The 20,302-nt window shown below is 37.0% G+C and overlaps 1 protein-coding gene across 4 annotated transcripts in view; it reads left to right on the top strand.

Moving 5' to 3' along the window:
- The window catches only part of TRPS1 (transcriptional repressor GATA binding 1), a 280,066-nt gene that overhangs the window by 55,737 nt on the left and 204,027 nt on the right, over positions 1 to 20,302 (top strand). For all 4 annotated transcript variants that reach the window (XM_081326199.1, XM_081326200.1, XM_081326197.1 and 1 more), the window contains one exon: positions 14,247 to 15,172. In XM_081326199.1, the coding sequence (XP_081182325.1) occupies positions 14,249 to 15,172 (924 nt within the window). In that variant the 5' untranslated portion in view covers positions 14,247 to 14,248. The remainder of the gene's footprint in view (positions 1 to 14,246; positions 15,173 to 20,302) is intronic.

Below are 20,302 nucleotides of genomic sequence, written 5' to 3'. Positions count from 1 at the left end.
AACAAATCTTAGCACTTGTGCTTAGCCAAATGTTCTTCTGTTTCCCTCGCTGCTTTCTACACCCCTAACTTTTATTCTTCTACATCAAATTTTACATTGCAAGGATTCAGCGTATTGTTTGCTTGGAACCATGTATACCGATGCCTGTAGAAAAATGGATTATTTCCATTACACTTGAGAAATGATAAGAAAAAGTTAGGTGTGTGTGTGTGTGTGTGTGTGTGTGTGTGAGAGAGAGAGAGAGAGAGAGAGAGAGAGAGAGAGAGAGAGAGAGAGAGAGAGAGAGAGAAATTCCAGATGTGATTTAATAAAACTAGAATTGCCATTTTTTTAGCTTTGTGGTGTGATAGATTAGATAGATAGATGGATGGATGGATAGATAGATAGATAGATAAGATAGATCTGTGTTGGCTTCCCTTTTTGCTCACATCAATAATACATTTCAAATCTCAGGAGACTGGACCAATCTATAACTGTCGCCATGCCTAAGAACAGCAATAACACAAGCCCTTTATGCTATCATCCCGTTAGTCTTTTAAGCGTGCTCAGCAAGTATATGCCTATTTCTTGTATAATAATTTATTGGATTTGACAGACGAGAAGAAACACTTAGCTGATGAGAAAGCAGGATTTAGGGAGGTCAAAACCACCATGGATCAGTTTGGTATATTGCAATTCCTAATGTGTGGACAATATCAGCCCTTATATGTTGTCTTCACTGACTTAAAATCCACCTTCGGCAGAGTCTGGTAAAAGCTGTGCCAATGGACCAATGACTACTTTTTATAATTAGATGCTATAGATCAGGAATGTCAAACTGCCAGCCCATGGGCCGGATGTGTCATGCCAAAACCGCGTCCACCCCATTGCCGGCAATAGAAAAAAAGCCGCAATACATCGTGACACGTCACGTGACGTCGCAAGTTTGACATTCCTGCTATCGATGCTGTAGGAAAATGCCCAATTGAATATGATGGTGCTGAAAAGATTCTAATCTTTGAGGAATGAAACAGGATGGCATTCTTGCTTCCTATATTTAATATCTAGGTGGACTCGGTTATAGCTGCTTTAGCCAAAGAGGAATACCACCGTCCTAAACGTAGCAATAGGCATTTGCAGCATTGCTCTAGACCAGTGATCCATGCAGCGATTCTTTTGCTCACATAAGTGGTGCTCAGGAGAAGTCTGTGGGCCTTAGCAGAATTCTCTAAGGAGTAAAGCAGACATGTCAAACTTACAACGTCACGTGACGTTGCGAGATGTATCAGGACTATTTTGCCATTGCCGGCAATGGAGTCGGCATGGCTTCCGGATGGCATGTCCGGCCTGCGGGCCGGCAGTTTGACACCCCTGGAGTAAAGGCTTTTAAAATCAATTGCTCCAAACAAAATTACATTTTTCTCAGGAAGACTTACCTGCAGCAAACATAAATAGCAAATTGAAAAGAAAAATAAATAAAGTCCCTTCTTTTAAATATGTCATTTTTGGAGATCTTAAAATTTGGCAAGAAAAAAAAAAATTAAGCCATCGGTGCCAAACTTTTTTTTTATTCTAAGGTTAAGGTGCATACCTGCTGCCACCAAGCTATTTAAAACTCAGATATGCTGAGAGGTATGCTTCTGTCATGATTAAAGGAGCTTAGACATTGTCTTATCCAAGTTTCTCTGAGCATTTTTTCTGAGTCTCATGATGCATCTCAAATGCTTTAATTTGGACACAAACTGATATGAGCACAGAAACAAGAGTCCACATTAGCCAGCCCTCCAGCAGACTTAAACTCACCAGCTTCATTGATTCTCTTGGATGGCTTTTCATCAGTGTATAAAGTAAAAATGCTAGTTCATTGCAACCTTTATTGCAACTTCAGTCTCTACTCTCTGCTGTCCCTAGATTTAAGAAGAGCTAAGTTCTTTTGAGATCGAGTAGTATTTGGGCATTATTATCAATTCATGTTGGTGAGTTTCAACTTGGAAACTTTAATATCCATCATCTTGTTTTCTGAACACACTGTGGGACCTTTCCTTTGACTCATTTCAGTGCGGTACATGGTGGGAGTTACAACTGGATTCCATTTATTGAGAGGTGGTGTCCTTATGCACTTTTTCATTCTTTGATAGTAATATACGTGCAGGCATATCCTAACCACCTCTTAACAAAAACCAAATATACTATGAAGGAATGCTAGTATGTTTCCTACTGTCAGATTGGACCCTTCCATTTACCAGTTATATTTTTTTCTTACTTAATCCTTTTTTTTAAATCTTAACTCTGTAGGTCATTTGTGACAAAAACACTGCTTTTGTTGTATTTGGTCGCTGCTTCTGTTTTTTATTTTTTGGTGATAATTATGGTAAGATTTATTATTGTTTTCTGTGCAAAGATTGTGAAAGGAATGAAACACGGTGATGAAAGAGTTTCCCAGATTGCATTACAGATACATTAATATGCAAAATCTCTTTATTATGGATTTGCAATTATTGATAGATAACTGAATATTTAATTAATTTGCATGTATATGGATAATATTAATTTTGAAGCAACATGCCAACTAATTGTGTTTGTCTGGAAAGAAGGAATGTATATCAGATCAGTTTTATTTGGAGGATTATTACGCCATTACTACCATCCAAAAATATTTGTATTAATTAATCTGTTCGAATAGATATGTACGGAGCGATTAGATTTATGGAATTTGACTTTTGAGAAGGAAGTATCTCCTGTATTGTGAGGTTGATTGTGTGTGGTGAAAGCAAGTGTATTTATTAATTAAACAACTGGAATGATGGTGTTTTTTTTCTTTAACATTATTAATGTGTCTTAAATAACTTCCATTGATCTGTGTGAATTAGGCAGATGAATGAAACTTTTGGTTACTGATATTTGTAGTTGTTTTTTTTTAATGGCACTCCATCTTAGCAGTTTAATTTAGGAAAAGAGTTGCATTGTGCCGTGAAAATGTACGCATGAAATATTACTTAGTTCTTGGCTTAGTTCACCTGTGTGGTAGATGACGATAGAATGTTTAGAGGCAGGAACACTCTACAAATTGAAGATGGAAGATATCATTTCCAAATGCTCCTTTATACCACATAGTCCATGTTTGCAAAAGTAAGCAGATAGAATGAGAAAAACACACACAACACAGGTAATAAAATTCTTCATCATGTTGTTTTAAAGGCAGTTCATTAGTGTTTTAATTGTGCTTTTATCTGAAAGTTTTCACTGCCCTAGATATTGTTTTAATGCTGTATTTAATACTGCATTTGTTCTGTAAGCTGCCCTGTGAATTTGCATTATGAGTGAAGGTATGTAAAATAGCAAATACTGTACTGTAATGTAATATATATGTAGAGTGTTTAGAATTTGAAAGGTTTTAGGGAGAATCCTGCATTAGTTCCTGCTTTCTTTTGAGCTTTCTTATTTTCAGTGTAACAACATACATATATTTCTAGCTTTTTTGTGGTTGTCGCAAACTGTAATTGTGTCAGTAGTGTTTTCCTTCATTCCCCTACGAAAGAATGCAGAATGTGAATGCAGACAGTTTCATGTTTTTCAGAGTCACGGTTTTGTATTTTCAATGCTGAAATGTTAGTTTAATAAAGGAGAAGAGGTGGTGATGAAATGCAACAGTTTGTTTTCAGGATCAGCGTTTTTCTCTGATTATTTCAGCCTCCATTACCAGAAGGCATTTACAAAGTGGGCAGTGATAAGGTTCAATCCTGCCCAAATGAAAGACAATGGGAGCTTTGCCACTGATAGTATCAGCTTGGTGTTCTTTATAGCAGAAGTATATGAGTCACTGTAGTTCCATTACTGATTTTTATCAAAGTGGGAACACAGAAAACAGTACTTGCTAATCACTCCATAGCATTCCTTTCATGAAAAGCTCAGTCTGACCACTAAATTGTGTAGCTAGAACGTGTAAACAAACAAGTGGATTTCTCTGACAAAACAAAACCGAATCTGGTTTTTCCTTGGGTTAGTAAAATGTTGAAAAATACTAACTTTTGATGCCCTTCTGCCAACAAAAGCATAGTATCGCCAGAAATAAAATAAAGGAAAGGGGAATCCTACTTATTATTAACAGTCATTTCTAGATGGAAGGGTGAAGGATCAATTTTATTTCATTTTGGAATTCCTTGGTATGTTAAAAGTGCATTGCATAGGTCAGGAGATTTAACATATTTATTTATTACATTTATATTCCACTGCAGTCCAGTGAAGAACATTCAGTAGTTCACAGATATACACATATACAGTTAAAACAGTCATGGTAAAAATTGGGAAAAAGAGATTAAAACTAGGTTTTGCAAGGTTACAGTATTATTACTATTATTAGTTAAATTTCACTAACCTTTTGATTTAGCAGTTTGGATAATTATTTGTATCTGCTGTTCCTTGCAGCTTTCTGATATGCCAGTATTGGAAATGTATTAGTCTTGGTGATTATTGACTAATGTAAATTAATATTATAGATTGTATTAAATGGCATCTAAGTGCTTCATTAATATGTGAAAGGGCTTTGCTCATATACTGTAAATATTTGGAAAGGCTGTTATTAATTCTGTTTAAAAAACTAAGATTTATTATAGCTAAGATTAGGGACAGAAGTGTTCCTCCATTGTAAAAGGACAGATTACGGAACATGCCAAAGATATTAGTTTTTCTGTGGTTAAAGTGCCTTCCAGATACAGAGTTGATTTTATCCATGTTCAGAATCAATTAGGCATATCCCAGCAAAGAAAGGGAAGTTGAGGTTTACATAGTGCTTCTTTATCCACATAATTATCCATACAGGTAATCCTTGATTTACTACCATTCGTTGAATAACCATTTGAAGTTACAACAGTGCTGAATAAGTGACTTATGACCATTTTTCACACTTATGACTGTTGCAGTAACCCCATGGTCATGCAATCAAAATTCAGATGCTTGGCAACCGGCATGTATTTATGCTAGTTGTAGTGTCCCAGGTTCCTATGATCCCCTTTTGTGATCTTCTGACAAGCATAGACAATGGGGCAGCTGGATTCACTTAATAACCATGTTATTAACTTAACCACTGCAGAGATTCACTTAACAATTGTTGCAAGAAAGGTCATAAAATGGTCCAAACTCACTTAAGAACTATCTTGCTTAGCAATGGAAAATTTGGGCTCAATTGTGATGGTAAATCAAGCATTATCTATACTTGGTTTTTTCAAAGAGTCACTTATTAAGATGTAAATGTTTGGGTTTTTGTCCAGCATCAGGCAATATATGACAAATCCTGATGTAAATGGGGAATATGAAACGGGCTGTAGAAGGGAAAGTGTATTTTTTTCAGCCTTGCATTATTTTTGCAGAGTGGTAGTCACTGAGATAAATATACATCACCAGATTTGTTCTTGTTATTGATATCTCCTGCACAACAGTTATTAGATTTTTAAAAATAAAAAAATGTTATTTTTTTCTGATTTACTGCCAAATTTTAACTGCTCTACAGTTTTTTGAGACAGCCTGTATCCTTGTTAATCTCTCTTTGAGATGTTAATAGACTTTTATTTCATCCAAGACCAATAATTATGTTATGTCTGCAATTCTCCCTGCAAGGGGAAAAAGAAATCATCTTCTTAGTCATCGTTATTATGATAATAATTACAGCTATTTGTATGCCTTCTACTAAAGTAACTCTAGGTGGCTTGCAAAAGCAACATCCATGAAATCATTTCATCTTACAATCATAAAATGTCTGTCAGTTTTTTGGCTACGTATATGAATAATGTTAAAGTGGGGAGGGGATATAACGAGTTTGTAACTGCTATAAAGAAGATAAATTAATCAGAATAGAACTGGAAGGGACCTTGGAGGTCTTCTAGTCCAACCTCCTGTTCAAGCAGGAGATCCTGTACCATTTCAGACAGGTGGATGTCCAGACTTTTCTTAAAAAACCTCCAGTGATAAAACACCTACAACCTCTGAAGGCAAGCTGTTAAGTTTCTTTACCTTTTTTTCTTTTCTTCATTATGTTTTCTGCATTTTTCCTTTTTCTTTTTTCTCTCTTTTCTTTTTATATTTCTGTGTTTGTCTTTTATCTATGCAAAAACTTTCAATAAAAAAAATATTTCTGAATGCCTGCAGGAGACATAAAATGGCTTTAAAAAAACTTTTACAGATCTCCAAATCTACACCAAAAGCTTTGTGAAAATGTTGATTTGTTTTCTGGGCTCAGCGTTTCTACAAATCTGTGCAGTTCTAGAGGCAAAATGGACAGCTTGTAGTAGTTAAAACTCCATTTGAAAAGAGTGAATGAGCATAAGCACATTGCAAAGCCTTATAGTTGATAGCTTACACCACTATTGCTAAAATAAATGAAAAGAGAATAAGAACTGTCCTCAGATGAGGAAGGATTATACTAATTGTTTTCGTTAGGATATTACCCTGTTCCTGAATTCTTTACCCTTACTGTAAAAAAATAAATAAAAATAACAGCAATTCCTGAATTTCAGAATTGAGAGGTTCATCCTTTAGAGCAGGGGTCCCCAACCCCCGGTCCGTGGACCACTGTGCGGCCACGGCATGCCAGCAACCGGTCCGCACAAACAAGCAAAGCCCCATCTATGGGATGCAGGCAGCACACAAAACCATATACTCTCTGGTCCATGGAAAAACCTTTCTCCACAAACTGGTCCCTGGTGCCCAAAAGATTGGGAACCTCTGCTTTAGAGGTTCATGTCTTTTTGCCAAGCTAAGATGATAAAGTCTCATTGAAGATGGTCCCTATGCAAGAGCAGAACCACAACAATTAGATCCAAATGGAATACCTTTTGAACAAAAAAAAGAAAACTGTCCTTAGATGCAAGGAGAGAACATAATGGATGCTTCTTTTTGCAGAGAACAAGAAACTAGCATGGGTGTAACTTCACTCTGGGGGGTAGCTTTGTGGGACAATATTGTGGTTTTCCTTTTTTTAAAGCCATCTGCACGGGGTTGGAATGAACACAGTCAGAAGTCTTCAGATGATCCTGTTCCTCAACTCTGCTTGGTTTTCATTTTAGCTATAGTGTAAAAATTGGAAGGGTTCTCCAGAAGCAGAGTACGTAAGTACTCCTTATTTTGCAGTTTATATCCCTATGACAGCTCCTTTTGGCTTGCAGTGGCATTTGTTTTATTCTACGGGATGGTCTGTGATAAGCTAAAATTAGGCTTGGGGCTTGTGCTTGAAATCCATTCTCTTAAAATCTCATGTATCTCATTCTGGAAGCTGGGTATCTATCAGTTTACTTACCGTAGTTCTTTTTTGAAATCTGGTGTAATTATAGCTATGCTATATAAGATAATAGAGATTCATTTTGTCACTGTAAAAGTTTTTCAAGTATTTTTGTTGCAGCAAACTAACAAGACCCCAATCCACAAGACAGTAGGGTTGAGTCATCCAATGAAAATGTTAAATATTGGGAACATAAGCCAATTTACTAGGCATGATTTCTGGAGCTCTGAAATGAGAAAATGAAAAAAAAAATCTTTGAAACACGCTCAGGATGATGATGATTTATTAAACTTTTATTCCGCCAAACTCTGAGTCTGGGTAGCTCACAATAATCAAAGAAATTACAAGAGATTTTGAAGGGGTTGGGCATGTGTGACGCGGTCTAGTGACTTTAACCTAATCGTTACTAGAAAACAATTAAACTTCCTACACATCTCTTGCAAGAATTTCAGATTTTTGCTTGTAGCAATTCATGTTTTTCTCTTCCTTGGAATTTCTACTTGTTCAATACACTTTCTAAATTAGAAGCCCATCACTGTTTCTTATGTTAATAAATTGAAAAAGTTAATTATGTGTTGTGTGAGAAATGCTTCACTGGGTTTCTATTTTATTGTAAGCTTTTGAATATTCTTTTTGAAAGGTAAATAAATGGGGGAAGAAAAGAGTTTTCTAAGCCATTTTTCAAAGCTGCAGCGTTTCTTAGATGTCTGCGATAATTCCTCCCTCAGTTTGTTAATTTAGCAATTGCTACTATTTTTTTAATATAATTTTATTTTTATTTATTGGAAGACTTGAGTTCTAGAGAGATTGAGTGAAACTGATATCTAAGAACAAAGCAGCATGCCATATATGAGATGGCTATTTATTTAGTTAGCTTGTGATTCTTAATTAACAGTTTTCATCCCCTCTCTTAATTTTTCTTTGTAACATACAAGGATCTTGATAAGCCTCATTTATAAAAGGAGGCGATCATGCCCATTTCATGTCCACAATCTTGTTTGTTTGAACAGATGATTTTGTTCACTCTTTTCTACTTCCAAATTAATTTGTGTGAGTTTAAAAAAGTGCTTAAATTGTGTTTTTATTGAAAACATTTCAACTTCAGATGTTGATATGTCAAACACTGCTGAGAATGGGTTACTTTTTGAAGAAATGCAAAGCAAGTTTGGAGAACTTCAGAATTGTTCATTCATCTCACAGTACTGTTCAGGATATTACAAAGAATAATAATAATAATAATAATAATAATAATAATAATAATAATAATAATAATAATAATAATAATAATAATAATAATAATAATAAAAAAACATATTTTAAGCTTTTTCCCTTTGCAATTTATTAATCCCATTAGGAATGATTTTCCATTTTCTATTGGACTATGTTGCTGAAGTTGATGAAATACATTGGTGACAATTCTATCTAAAATCTCCAAGTTCATAAGACTAGGCTGCAATTTTATAATATAAAAATATTTTAACAGAAATAAAGTTGATTATTAGAAGGAGATTTATCTGTTTTTCCTGCTTTTTTAACTTTAAAAAAAACTGGAGAAAAATCTGTTTTTTTTATAGAAAGTGCATCTTGATTGCTTTACTCATACAGACACATGCAGACAGATAGAATGGTTTTTCCTACCTTCTCTGGCAGAGTCGGTAGTCTGAAAATAATGTTGATTCCAATTATTCCAATAAAATTACACCAAATGGTGCCAAATCATCACACAACTGTCCACAGTCAATTAATCAAAACTCAACTCCCTGAAATAGTAGGAAAATATTAACCGCTATGGATTATTCAGAGCCGGCAGCTTCTGTGGTATTGTTTTTCCCTGATCTGACTCACTATTGGGATGCTTCGGATCTCGGTGAATTCACCAGTGATGCATTGACTTCAACAAAGTGGAGGGAACTCAGTTTGCAGTTGTTGAAAACATTTGCACTTAACAAGTACAGGCACTCTGAGTTAGGAGAGCAATTCGAAGCAGGGTTGTTGTCACTGTGTAAGGCACAGTGTTATGTGACTACATTGCTTAGTGATCGCAGTCCACTCAGTCCTAATTGTCTTAGCTTAAAGCACATGGGTCGTTAGGCAAGAAGAGGAAGTAGTCCCAGCTGAGGAAGGTGGGGATGTCACGGGGCTGCTGTGGGGATGGGGGAGTGGTCAGGGGACAGCCTCATGCAACTTGAAGGGAAGGGGGGGCACTACAGTCTGGGAAAAGCCTGAAAAAGAAGGGCAAAGTTTGTGTGTGAATGTGGGGAGGTCCAAGAAAGAGGGCTGTAGAATGTGTATTTATATATGTATGTGTGAGTGTAGGAAGTCTGAGGAAAGACGACTCGGGGTGCATGTGGTTGCAGAAAGGTCAGAAAAAAATGGGGGGGAGTATGAGCACCAAGGCTTAGAAAGGAGTTTTCTGATGAGTGGGAAGGAGGTGATATGTTTCTGTGTGTCTTGTGTGAATGTGAATGAAGGGGCATATATGTGAGCAAGGGAGGAAACAGAGGACATGGTTTGTGCCAGCAAAGAAAGACTAGGGGATGGATGGGAGAGATTCACCTGAGCATCTTTCCTCATTTACTTGTAGGAAGACAGCAGGGAAGATTACAAATGGTGAGCAAGTGTCCACAGGATGATGCAACCAGTTTTAAGGGCAAGATGATTGCCAAGTGCCCAAATTCGTGCAATAGATTAGCGCTGTACTGAATGTTGAAATGTGCACACATAAAGAGAACCTTTTTTGTGGCTACAATTAAAGGGTCCAGTATTTCATTAATCAAATCTGATTTGAATCAGTCTTCTCTGTATACATTTGATAAACTTTGTCTCTCTTCATCACAGATTCTAGAGGAAAACCATGCCTTGTTCAAAAGCAATTTCTGAAGACCCCCTGTTAAATATCATTGATGCCTCTTGGCCCTGAAGCATGATCAAATCAGACAGATATAATGCTGAAAGGGAGAAGATTTGGAACAATTCCCCAAAGTGGCCATTCTTTTAGCACATCACATCTGAACTGTAGCCATGGAGGATAAACCAGATTTTTTTACACAGTTATGTAAGAGACCACTTATTACTGGAAGCATTTGGAAACAGTTAATTGCAGCTACAGTCAGTTATTGAAACTAAGGAGCTATTAATTTTTTTAGTGGTACATGTCATTTTGGACAACTTTAATCATGAAATCAGTGAAATCAGAACCTTTGATATTGCTGGTTCACTCAGAATATTTTTATATACAGGTAGTCTTTGGCTGGTCACTTAGCAGCCATTCAAAATTATGACAGACTTCCTTAGAGTGACTTATGACCTATTTTTGAAGTTACAACAGCTGCACATGCTTCCCTGCAGTCATGTGATTGCATTTTGGGTGCTTGGCAACCATCTTGAATTTACAGCCATTAAGAGTGTTCTGCAGTCATGTAACCATGATTTTTGGCTTCTTTGCCAGTTTCTGGCATTTATTTCCAGTTTCTGGTTAAAAAAAAACCATTGGGGAAAACGGGCTTTTTTCATGACTGCAGTGTTTGCTTAATGACTAAGGCATTGGCTTAATGACTGCAGTATTGATTTAACAACCACCACAACAAGGATGTAAAATTGAGCACAGTCCCATAGTGACCTGTTTAACAACTGCCATGACTTATGACTGTAATTTGGGGCTAAATTACGATCATAAGTTGAGAACTGTTATCAGTAGGACCTGTATGAACCTCTAAGACAGAAGTCCCCAACTTTTTCAGCACCAGGGACCAGTTATGTGGAGAGAGGTTTTTCCATGGACCAGAGGGGGCGTAGTTTTGTGTGCTGCCTGCATCCCACAGATGGGGCTTTGCTTGTTTGTGTGCCCCGGTTGCTGGCATGCTGCGGCCCGGTGCTGGTCCATGGACAGGGGGTTGGGGACCCCTGCTCTAAGAAACTGAATGTCAAAGATACGCCAATGTTAAAGGGAGTAAATGCTTCTTTCATAGTACAATGTGCTTGGAATAATAGTCCTAATAATCACCTATTTTCTTATCTGAATGTACAAGAAGTTAATTATAGAAGGATGTCATTCATATAAAAGTTGAAGGCATAGTATTTCCATTATTTCCTGTCAGAAACATACAGGCATTTTTTAAAACTGGAGCTATGTTTTGCTTCCCAATGTCTTAACTCCTCCCTGTTGTTACTCAAGAACTCATAATAAGGTGCTTGTTATTGTCTTTTGTTATTCAGTGCTTGATTCTGTTACAGAATTTATGAATTTAAGATGGTGAGCATATTTTAATAGTACAAATGCAATTTTATATCAAAATACTGTGTGCAGGAGGTTGAATAAGATAACATTGATATGTGTGAGATGTTTAAGTTGTAAGTTTAAAGAGGTATGCAAGAATGAGTTGAACATTTAGAAAGTATTATTTTAGTCTAAGGCTGAGGAAAGTTCCATGATCTTAAATCCATGTTGTGGGAGTATCAGAGAAGTAAAGTTGTGATTTGTGACTGGCTCATAGAAGATAATAATTTTGACATTTGAGGTTTTCCCTTCAAGAATTAATGAATCTGAAAGATTGTTTTGAAGAAAATAAGGAAAGGATTGAGCAAATGCTAAAGTCCCTGTGGGTTGCTAATCTGATTGTGGTACAGCCATAATTTTTGCTGTAGAATACTGACTGTTTTTTTTCAATACAACCCTAATCATAAATGCATAATTTAGGGGGGAATCTTTTTTGTTTGTTTTTCTTTTGCAGATGTGCAGATCAGCTCTCAGAATTTCTGCTGTGTATCTCCTAAGCCAGTTGTGTTAGCCTTCCAGCTAATTGACTAATAGAATTAATAATTGTAAAAACAGAACACAACAAAAAGCATTGTAGAGCCACATGCCTTATGAAGTCAATGCTGGGTATGATTTTACAAGTATGTATTTTTTTAAAGTAGAAATGTTAACTGGAAAACTTCTTGGCACGCCATAAAGCATTGTGCAATCTGTTATTTGTCTTAGAGATAATAATTGTAGTATGCCTTATATTCTTTCTCTTTATTTCCACTCTCTCTAGTGTGACTTGCCAATAGATAGTTACGGTACTCCATTTAGAAGTACTGCAAATGGGTTTTTATTTAGATAATATGTCTTCTTGAATAATGATACTGATAGTGTACAAATGCAGAAAAAAGGATATATTTTTCAAACAGAGCAATGTAGTAGATAGTGTCCAACAAAACTTTATTTTTAGAAAAAACTTGATATGAGCGGGCAGGGAATATTATTCTTATTTCTGGATAAAATCTGCTTCATTAGAGTTTTTCATATGTTGCAGTGGGTGGCCAGGGAAGCTTAGGAATTTCTAACTTTTGCTGTATTTCCCAAGTATCTGTTCCTACGTTCCAGACTGGGGGAGAATTTGGGGTGGGATATTACTCCAGCACTGGGGAAAAAATGAATGAAGTAGCAGCTGTTTCTAAGTTACCTTCTCAAATTTGTTTGGCCAATAAGAGTATGATTAACTCTATAAGTCTGGAGTGAGGTTCACGAATGCCTTTTCAGCGAAGACATCCGTTGACTGTTGAATATTTGTGTCTGCCTTAGGAGACTCTTTTCTCTATACACTTCTATGCTTTCTAGCCTACCTTTGGGCTTTGGGTTTTATTATTGAATTGCTGCAATATAAAAAGCGGCTGCAAGATTCATTTTTAGACATTGTACACTTGATAATCATGAAGATGGGATTGTAGGGCCATGAAATTGAAGTAACTTATGATTACATGAGAACATTTTATTTTATCTTAAGAAGGTTGAGATAAAATGTTGAGATAAAATGATTGGTAGTTATCTAAAACATTTTTTTTTTAATTGTACCGGTAGCTCAATCTTTAGCACATGGATTCAGCCTGTAATTCTAGCTAGCAGGACCAGGAGGGATGGAATGATGAAAATTTTAATCTAGAATATTAGTTCTAGCATAGTATCATAATAAAGTTATTCCTTGTTAGTCTAATATAACATGAAAGTGACACATTGCTGAAACCAGTTTTAAGAAGAAGGAGACTTCAAAAAATAAATCTCTGTGCGTGTATGTGTCTGGCCTAAGATTGATCCCATTATGATCCATCTGAGCTTTTCTTTTCCATCTTTTACCATTTTAATAAGAATGCAGCATATTCTTCCTGAATGATACCAAAATATTAGTACTAAATACTAAGAGCCATGGTGGTGCAGTGGTTAGAATGCAGTATTGCAGGCTAACTTGGCTCACTGCCAGAAATTTGATCTTCACCAGCTCAAGGTTGACTCAGCCATCCATCCTTCCTAGGTTGCTAAAATGAGGACCCTGTAAACTGCTTAGAAGTGCTGAAAGGCACTGTGAAATGGGATATAAGTTTAAGTGTTGCTATTGCTATATTAACTGATGTATCTAACTGGAGAAAGTCTAGATAGCTTAGCTTAGCTTCCTTTGTTATCCTGACTCTTCTAGATAGCATGCAATCATAACGTTTAGAATTTCTGGTCAGTTTTGAGAGATCCCACAGGTTTTAAGGGTTGAAGAAAGCTGCATCTCAGTGTGATATCTTTAATATTTTTGGGTTCAATCTTGAAATCATTCCTTCTACAAAACTATGTTCAAATTGTACATTGCTTGGTGGAATATTGGTCTCATTCCTGGGATCTAACAGAATAGTTTTATATAACAGCCAATTAATTAATGAATGAATTGAGCTAGACCAAATTTCAGTAAGATTGTCAGGCCAATGTATGGTACAATAATAAAGGATCAACATGAAATTGCAATTATGTTTCTGTCCTTTCTGCAGACGTTCCTCTCCTTTATGTAAGTAAAATTTATTCCCAAGTCTGGCTTAGGAAGATTGCACAAAATCTTCTGGAGAAACATTTTTGTTTGTTCTGGCAAACATTATTTACGTTTCAATATGGGAAGGGGTGGAGGGGGAATGGCTTGCTTGGGTGCACTGTGTATTGTTATTTTACTCTATCTTTTGTGTACACATTTTATATTTTCAGATATGGTCCGGAAAAAGAATCCCCCTCTAAGAAACGTTGTTAGAGAAGGAGAAACAGAGACCCTTCAATCGCCAGGTACAGAAAGTGACAATACTGAAAGAAAAGAAGAATTTTCTGCCGGTCAGATGCAAGACAACACTGAGTCGGGTGAGGCTGTGGAGCAAAATGACGAGGAGTTTTGCACGCATGTCCCAGAGCCATCTCCCAGCTCTAAAAAGGACTTGAAAAGCTCTACAACGAGTGAAAAGGCTGGCTTCAATTATGAAAGCCACAATAAGGCAGGAAATGTTCCATCCTTCCCTCATGATGAGATGACAGACAGAAATATGCCGGCCTTCTCATCTCCAGCTGTTGGGGGAATCTCTGAGTCCTTGAAGTCTCCCCACAGATCAGATGCAGATGACACCCAAGATGTGGCCTGCAACCTGTCAGTAGATCTGACAGAGAAAAGTGAAGAGATTCGCACGTCACCAAAACCTATGGATGAAACAATGCACGTGCAAAGTGGTCAAGCTGAAGGCCGGGGTTCAAGCCCAGCCTCGGTGGCCTCAAAAAACCCACAAGTGCCTTCAGATGGGGACTTAAGGCCAATCAAATTGAAAGCAGATTTGTCGGCAAATGAGAACCCAGATACGGCGCCTCTGTCTCCAGAGCTTCAGGACTTCAAATGTAACATCTGTGGCTACGGTTACTATGGGAACGACCCCACAGATCTTATAAAACACTTCCGCAAGTACCACCTTGGGCTACACAACCGCACCAGGCAGGATGCTGAGCTTGACACTAAAATTTTAGCTCTCCACAATATGGTGCAGTTCAGCCATTCCAAAGACTTCCAGAAAGTCAACTGTTCTGTGCTATCAGGGGTTCTGCAGGACATCAGTTCCCAAAGGCCTGTTTTGCTAAATGGGACTTACGATGTGCAGGTTTGTATATATAGTTATCTCTTGGCTCCTAACCAACCAAACATACAACCAAACAAAAAAGAAAGCATGTAAATGTACCATTCTATAATGACAAAAACCTTAATCAGTTACTATGGGAAGTTAAATGTTTACAGCCATGCTGCTTAAACTTAGATACTATTTTCTACCTTTTGTGTTTTAGCTACCCATAATTCATTTCAGAGAGGTAAGTTCAGTAGACTCCAACTTCCCACAGCCTGTTATTGGATAATAATTAAGCCCCTACTATCTTTCCTACCTTTGTTTTTGGAAATAAAAAAATAAAAATGTACCACCAAAAATTAGTCATTTCACTGCTACTGATGCAATCCCTATGTGTAGAGGATGGGCTGAGGGGTAAATTGTGGACAGACAACATTCTGGAAGATTCCCTCAAGTTTTCCAGACGCATAAGCGCACATCAATTTTATCAGCCTCTCGTATGCTTCATAAAATGGCTAAAATTTTGACATGGCAGGTCTTCCATTTACGAGGAAGCAAATTGGTGAAGTTGCTCCCTATCATTTCATGTAATCTCCCAGGATATTGTGTCTCTTGAAGTTATTTTTATTTTTTTCCCTTCTAGGGCAGATGTGCATGCTTCCAAGCTGTTGCAGCTGTTGTTTTTGATTGATTGATTGATTGATTGCCTTTAGGCCCATAGGGAATTGCAAGAAATTCTGAAAAAATAAAGCAGATGCACATTTTTATATGTTATAAAGGCTATTCAGCATTATTGGTAATTTAGATTATTAATAATTACATTATTAATAATAATTCAATTAATTAATAATTAGATTATTTAGAAAGTAATTCAGGAGAAATTCAGTCTAGAACTAAGGAGAAATTTCCTGACATTGAGAACAATCAACCAGTGGAACAGCTTGCCTTTAGAAGTTGTGGGTCCTCCATCACTGGACAGCCACTCGTCTGGAATGGTATAGGGTCTTCTGCATGAACAGAGGGGCTGGACTAAAGACCTCTACAGTCTCTTCCAACTCTTATTCTGTTTAATCTTATAACTCTCATCACTGCTGCTGCATTATAACATTATTGTTGTTGGCCCCAACCTATTGTTTTTCAGACTCCAGACTGTTGCTGGTTTTGTGTTGTGTGAGGGCATTTACATGCCACCTCCATGCCAGGAGGTGATAAGAGCACTTATACTGTAGATACCCATATATAAATAGGATATTTATTTATATATGTATGTGGGCTGTTAGTTTGACCTCTGTGCTTGGTAATTAGGTTGCAAACATTTCGTTTCCATTTGGGAGGACATCTTCAGTGCGGTTTGAATTGTGTTCAGTCTGTTTGGAATGTTTCTTCCGGTATTTCAGTTGAAGTATTATTATTATTATTATTAAATTTTTATACCGCCCTTCTCCCGAAGGACTCAGGGCGGTGTACAGGGCAATAAATATTAAAAACGAAGTACAAAAGTTAAAAAACAAATATTATGCCCGATATATACAGTAATTAAAACCATGTTAAAATCCCAACCCCTAACCCATCAAACCAGGCCAGATTGCTCAAATAAATAAATTTTTAGATCCTGCCGGAAGGAGCGAAGGTCGGGGGCCATCCAGAGCTCGACCGGCAAGCGGTTCCACAGGTCTGGCGCGCCCACAGAGTAGCTCTCTCACTCTCAGTGGTTGGTGGGCGGTGGTCAATGTCAATGTGTCTGTTCACTGATTGGTTGGTGGAGAATCAGGGCTCGAGGAATTCTCTTTCTCTCCTTGACTTTGCTTGGGTTATAATTGTGGTCCTGGTTAGGTCAAACTTGTGTCCTTCCGAGTCCTCGTGGACAGACATGAGGGACAAAGGGTCGTGTTTTTTCATAGCCAGAGAGTGCTCATGCAGTCTGGTAGATAGCTTTGTTCCTGTTTGGCCCCCATAGTTGTTTTCACAGTTGTTGCACTGGACCTGGTATATGATGCCTGGTCTTTGTTTGTGAGTTTGTGGGCTACTGTGAGGTCGTGTTGGCCTAGTAGTCTTCCTGTCATTTCTGAAATGTTCTGTATGTAAGGAATTATGATACTATGCCAACACGACCTCACAGTAGCCCACAAACCAGCCACAACTCTCAGACAGACCATATCAAAACCTAAAGAGCCAACAGAAACAAATCAAAGACCAGGCATCATATACCAAGTTGACATCGACCCCGCCTACCAGCCACTGAGAGAGCTGCTTCAACTGAAATACTGGAAGCAACATTCCAAACAAACCAAACACAATTCAAACTGCACTGAAAATGTCCCCCCCCCCCCGAATGGAGACAAAACGTTTGCAACCTAATTACCAAGCCCGGATGTCAAACCAACAGCCCAGCTACGAACCCGAGCTACTAGTATTCAAACACACCTCATTTATGTATGTATGAGTCTGGCATGCATACATCATAAAACATAAAACAATTAAAACAATACAGAATAAATATATATTGTTTGGTTTCTGAGTGTCTCTTCATGTTGTATACATAGAGAAAAGATACCATCGTAGGTTGAGAGAAAGTATCCTTCCATCTAGTTTAATGCTTTTCACAATTATTTGTAGCTTCCAAGAGCACAAAAATAAGTTTTTCTAGTCCATGTTTTGTGTCCTTTTAACAAGAGATGTTAAGAATGAAACCTGGTATTTTGTATAGGTGACACATCTGTTATATCCCTGGTGCCAGTAATGTATTGTGTCCAAAGAGCCCACTTTCTAACGGGGCAGTAGATCAGTGATATTTTGGCATCACCAATGGAGGTGATTAAATTTCTAATCCTTTTTCATGTTAGTGATAAGCAGGTATTTTTTCTTCTTCTAATTTAATATTTTGTAGAATTGTGAGGAGTTTTTTTGGAGTAGGGGAGCCTCAGTTCCAGAAAAACTAAATGGCATGGGAACCATTATGAAGCCTTCAGGGCATAGATTGTAGACTCTGAGCAGATACTGATTTTGCATTGTGATCTGAACTTTTCTGGTGGAACTTGAACTTGAAGCCAGAATCACAGATATTCCATACTGAGTACATATGTTTGGCATGATATTAAATGTGATTTAATCCTTTTTGGCAATTAATGGTAGAATAGGTGCAGAGGAATTCTTCCATTAAACATGGAAATCTAAAATAGCTTGAAGCATGGATTTTTATGGCCAAGGGATGAAATGTTCTCTTGTTTATCATGATCAATTAATTCTCTTTTCATAGCTCAAGGATAGAGCTCTTTAATTTTTATGACACATGTCTCTGCCTCATATGTCAAAATGTGAAACATGGAGATTGGTAGTTTGTATCTAGAAAAAAAATACAATAATATGAGAAAAAATTCATGAAAGAATTACAAGAAGAAATAATTATATGTGAATTCTTTTAAAAGAACAGTATTATAGTTGCTGAAAGTAATGTCTTTCCTTGGTGAGTTTTGATAGAATGAGGAACATCAACTTCTGAAAACAAATAGCGTTAATAATCTAATGCCAGAATTTTAAAGCTTAAATTTCTGAACAACAAAATGCTCCATGTACCATAAATGTAATATTCTGTAGTATTCCTTTTACATATATATTTTTTTTAATCCCATTTATATCCCGCCCTTCTCCGAAGACTCAGGCCTTCATTCTATGTATATGCCTGCTTATTAGGGCTTTCGGGCCCACCCCCAAGCGGCATTATTACAAAGTCAGCTTATTGCCCCCAACAATCTGGGTCCTCATTTTACCTACCTCGGAAGGATGGAAGGCTGAGTCAACCTTGAGCCTGGTGGGATGAGAACCTGCAATAATTGCAGGCAGCTAGTGTTACTTAAGGAGGCATTAGCCCACTGCTCCACCAAGGCATAACAGTGGTGTTTAAAAGTAGGCCTATATTTTTTGTTAGGCACAATGTCATTTTTCCTATTTTTACTTTTGCATTGAGCTAAAAATACTCTAAAATCAAGTGATAATTCAGAAAGTTGTATTTCTTTTAGCTATGCACTGATGTACTGTCGCTGAAATCACATTTCCATTGTTTTTTCATGCTTCAAAAAGTTGCTGATTCTTTTGCAACATGCCTTCTTCCAATCTCCCAATATAGTTATTCGAATATGAACTTCAAAATTTTTATTTATACTTTCTACCTCACAGTATAGATAACATTGAGATATAAAGATACAAAACCTCTTTTTCCCCCTAATACTACTGCTTAAATATTTACAGTTAGTAGAAGTAATTGCATGATGTCTCAAAAATGTTTATTCTTTCTCAGAAAAAAATATATGAAATTAAAGTGGATATATTGTTGAAAGACCTGCAAAGTTTTCTCCTAAATGTGTATTTTCTTGAAATTTGTTTATAATAAAAATGCATTTGCATTTATTTCGATTGGGCAGGAATAGGAGAACTTCCAAACCACAGTATAAGGTTGAACTGTGTCTTGTGCTAGGATTTCAGTTTAGATCAGATACCCTATACTTAATTTTGATTAAAAATATAGATTAGAAAAAATATGTATATTAAATATTAGTAATTTGTGGATTATGCTACATATTAAAGGTAATACTCCATTATTTATAATGGCTTCTTTTCAAATACAGTGAAGCAGCAATTGATGTATAAAAAATAGTACAAAAATAGATTTAAATCAGAAGGATACCATGCAGCTGGTAGATAAAAGATTGCCGGCGGGTAACACCCAGGGGGAGGGCCTTCTCAGTGGGTGCGCCTGCCCTCTGGAACCAGGTGCCCTTGGAGCTGAGGACTGCCCCCGACCTCCGTTCATTCCGCCGGGACCTGAAGACCTGGCTCTTCGAGCTCTCTGACCCAGGCTGAGAATTGTAATTTTAATTTTAATTGGGGGCTTTTACTTTTTCAGGGACTGTTGTAATTTTTTTAATCGTTTTTAACTTTTGTATTTCTTGTTTTAATTACCCTGTAAACCGCCCTGAGTCCTTCGGGAAAGGGCGGTATACAAATCTAATTTAATAAATAAATAAATAAATAAATTGAAGCTTGGAATTTTGGGACAAAATTGTGACTTTGTTTTGCTTGAAGATGTTTCGCTTCTCATTCAAAAAGCATCTTCAGAACTTTTTCAGTGGGGGAGAGAACTGAAACAGAACTGAAGAAGCTTCCTGGATGAGC

The sequence above is a fragment of the Vipera berus genome, assembly GCF_964194415.1.
Source record: "Vipera berus genome assembly, chromosome: 3".
Classification (NCBI taxonomy): domain Eukaryota; kingdom Metazoa; phylum Chordata; class Lepidosauria; order Squamata; family Viperidae; genus Vipera; species Vipera berus.
The sequence above is the reverse complement of the archived record's forward strand: the minus strand, read 5'-3'. Positions and strand labels throughout refer to the sequence as shown.